Source organism: Telopea speciosissima, chromosome 6 (assembly GCF_018873765.1).
Source record: "Telopea speciosissima isolate NSW1024214 ecotype Mountain lineage chromosome 6, Tspe_v1, whole genome shotgun sequence".
Taxonomy (NCBI): Eukaryota; Viridiplantae; Streptophyta; class Magnoliopsida; order Proteales; family Proteaceae; genus Telopea; species Telopea speciosissima.
In genome coordinates, this window is record NC_057921.1 from 29,838,819 (window position 1) to 29,842,497 (window position 3,679).

Below are 3,679 nucleotides of genomic sequence, written 5' to 3' on the forward strand. Positions count from 1 at the left end.
TTTCACAAACCTTTGTGTCTGGGCATGGGCGGTACACTTCTCTATAGACTTTTGTCCATAATAAATTTTCTCACTTTTTCTCTTGTACACATTTTGGCGGTTGCCTCCAAATTATAAAAATTGATTGGTTGGGTCTTTGCTCACATTAAAAACTTTCCATTTTTTCCCTGACACAAGACGTTTCCTGTCACATCCTTCAGTTATACATTTACTTTCCTCCCCCCCTTTTATTTTGGTAAGAATGCATTTACTTTCCCAATTTCCCATTTAATTTAGAATTTATGGGTGCACCTCTTTAGCCACAGCTTTGGTAGCCAATTCTCAATTATAAATCTCACGTCTTCGACCATTGTGGTGACATTCCATTCCTTGTCACCAAATATCTTCAATGGCTTTCATGGAGACTTTGTTATCTCTAATTTCTCTCCTCTCAAGTGCTTTGCTACTACATGCCGCTGTTGAAGGTCCCAAGGCCATCACTCTAAGGCTCATTCACCCATTCTCCCCCCACTCACCTTTCTATCCAGGGAACATTACAAATATGGAGAAGATTGATCTACTTATTCAAGGCACAGAAGCTCGTATGGATCATCTATTCTCAACAAAGAGAGAAGAAAATTGGAATGGTAGCAGTGAGGTTGATGATATAGTGGCACCAATGAAATATACTGGTTTTTACTATGTAGCCCAAGTGGGTATAGGTTCATTTCCACCTCTTCCTGGCCCAAAGGTAATACCTTATTTCTTCATGATGGACACTGGAAGTGAATTAACATGGGTTCAATGTGAAGGTTGTGATCCTTGCTTTCCCCTACAACAACAAAATTTCCCATACAAAAGATCTCAGAGTTACAAGCCTATTCCTTGTGGTGACCCAACCTGTCCAACTCCAAAACAGGATTGCTTTCAATCATTTTGTGGTTTCAGAATAAGTTATGGGGAAAGCCCTAGTCCCTCAGCAGTGGGAGAAATTATAAGAGAGACCTTAACATTCCCTTCTGATTTTAGAGGTACAGAATCTTACAGCACTTTATTCTTAGGTTGTGGCTTTCAGAGCCGCAATTTTCGGTTTCCACAACAGAATCAAATTGGTGGGATTTTAGGCTTAGGGTTTGGAGGCCCTAGGACTTTTCCCTTGTGGAACCAAGTTGGCAAAAAGCGCTTCTCTTATTTCCTCTGTACCTCTGAACACACCAATTCTAAGTTATATATTGGAGAAGGTGCAAAGATGGTAGGACCACAAGTTCTGTCAACACCATTACTGAGAGGATCTAAACCAACACTATACTATGTGGACTTGCAGGATATTAGTATCCAAAACGTCCGCCTTGGACTACAGGGATCCTTCTCTAGTGGTACTGCCATCGATACAGGTTGTCCAATTAGTTTACTTGTTTCTAATGCTTATGCTCGTGTGAGAATTGGTTTTGTTCAGTACTTCACACAGTTTCATATTCAACCATATGATAACGGAAGTAAACCTAAAGATGTGCCAATATTAGATCTCTGTTTCCCTAACCCTTCTGGTTTTAATAGGTATCCAACTATGACGTTCCATTTCAAAGGAGCTGACCTAGTTGTGCAACCCCCCGGTATATTTATGGTAGGGAGAAATTATATTTGTGTTGCACTTAAATCAGGCCCCGCTACAATGATTGGAGTTTTTCAGCAAACAAACTACAAGTTCTCCTATGATTTTGAATTGGGAGATAGAAGACGAGGAGAAGTTGGTGCTCTTCTCTTTGCTCCTCAAGATTGTGGGTCCCCTTCTTAAGATTTTTGTGGTTGGGATTGGGAGTAGGGTGGATGCCTCCTCATCTTGAAGCCAAGCCGCTATAGAATGAATTATTTCTGTCTTCTGTGAAATATTTTGTACTCAGGAATCAAAATGAATAATTCCATCAAATGACCCTTTAGTCTCATACCCAAGTTCTCTAGTTGAAAGTTTAATAACAAAATATCAAATTGAGGAAATTTTAAGCAGCGTTAGGGCCTCTTTTTATTTTAAAATAATAGTTGGTCCTTTGGGAACCATTTTCAAGGTATTGACCAAATATTAAATTGCCATGACCAAACATGGAGTTGCCATATTTGCATGGGAACTCAATATTTGGTTACCGTATTATCTAGGATTATTATTGTGCAAAATCACCTTGTAAACCTTATTTTCTAGTCAATGTCAACTAGGGCTCTCCTTGTATATATTACTATTGTGAAGTGAGTGAAATATAGATCAAAATACTTAGCTCTAACATTGTATCAGAGCCACCAAAGGCTCACGCCACCAAACCCTAGTCAGTCATCTTGTCCCCCTCTTTCTTTGGTCAATCACATTGCCACTTCTCTTTCCACCTTTACATCATCACCCACCACCATCTCTCCCATCGCCACTTCTCTTTCCACCTCTCTCAAGTCCGCTCATCACTTTCTCTCTCTCAAACTAACTCTCAAGAATTTTCTCTTATGGAGGACACAACTTGTTCTCGTTCTCAAGGTCTAACGAATTTTCGACCTCATCGAAGGATCTCTGACATGCCCATCTGAAACCTCCACCGCTACCGTATTGGAAGAACAAGATGCAATTCTCACGAGTCTCCTTATTGCTTATCTCTTTGAAGAGGTACTTCCTCTTATTATTGGCAAAATTACCAGTCACTAAATCTGGGATTCCCTCACAACAACATTTGGCTATGGTTTTACTACCAGAATTTTATCTTTGCATCTCGGCTTTCAAGATCTAGTTCACAAACCGGACTGATACATCCAATATTCACCGGGCCAATCAATGACCGCCATGTGTCACAGACGACCCGCTCCATAGCCAAGGGGAACAAACCGGGGTCCCAGCACCCGGGCGTGGCCCGCACCAAGGTGAGGCCATCACCTAGGCGCGGCCACACATCCAGGCACGGCCACACATCAGGGCGCGGCCTCACCCAGGCACGGCCTGCACCCAGGCACAACATCATGGGCACGTGAGGTGGGGGCTACCCATCTATGACCCGATCGTGTCGCTAAGACTCATGTCACCACCAGGACTCTAGACCGCCGCTTAGAGGTCACGTCACCCAGACGGATTCAAGCACCAAGGACGTTATTACCACACGCGGGTATCTATCCACCAAAGATCCTGATGCCACCAGGACACTCCCTCTCGCGGGGAGATGGCCAATCAGGATAGAGCCCCGTTACCCAGGGCCTCTATCCACTCAACGGGACAATCGCCATCAAACTGGGACTCTCCACACCGCCATACGCTACTATAAAAGGCAAGGTACACAACCCCATCAGGGACATCTAAACTCATACTGAATAATCACTATTCATCTATTTGCGCCAGGAGATCTAACTTTGGCATCGGAGAGCCCTAGGCCGGGACCACACCGGTTCTCTCTGTTGACCCCTTTGGTCCACTTGCAGGTGACGGTACTCGCAGGACCGCTCGATGATTTCTTGACGCACGACCGAGATCTATAGGCTCGTTCGCAGAGCTATGCAAACAGTTCGTCACCCGCTTCCAAAGCAGCGTCAAGCAGAAGAAGACCACCGTCAATCTACTAAACGTGGTACAGAATCCTGGGGAATCTCTCAGGGAATACGTTACCAGGTTCACCAAAGAATCCCTGGAGGTTCGAGACTTGGATGACCAGACACAACATGCAGCCCTAGAAGGAGGTAT

The 3,679-nt window shown here is 43.9% G+C and overlaps 1 protein-coding gene across 1 annotated transcript; it reads left to right on the plus strand.

Annotated features, from left to right (window-relative positions):
* Positions 1 to 388: 388 nt before the first annotated feature.
* LOC122665600 (aspartic proteinase CDR1-like) lies at positions 389 to 1,774 on the plus strand. Its single transcript, XM_043861754.1, has one exon. It carries the CDS (start codon positions 389 to 391, stop codon positions 1,772 to 1,774), a length of 1,386 nt encoding a protein of 461 aa, XP_043717689.1.
* The last annotated feature ends 1,905 nt before the right edge of the window (positions 1,775 to 3,679 follow it).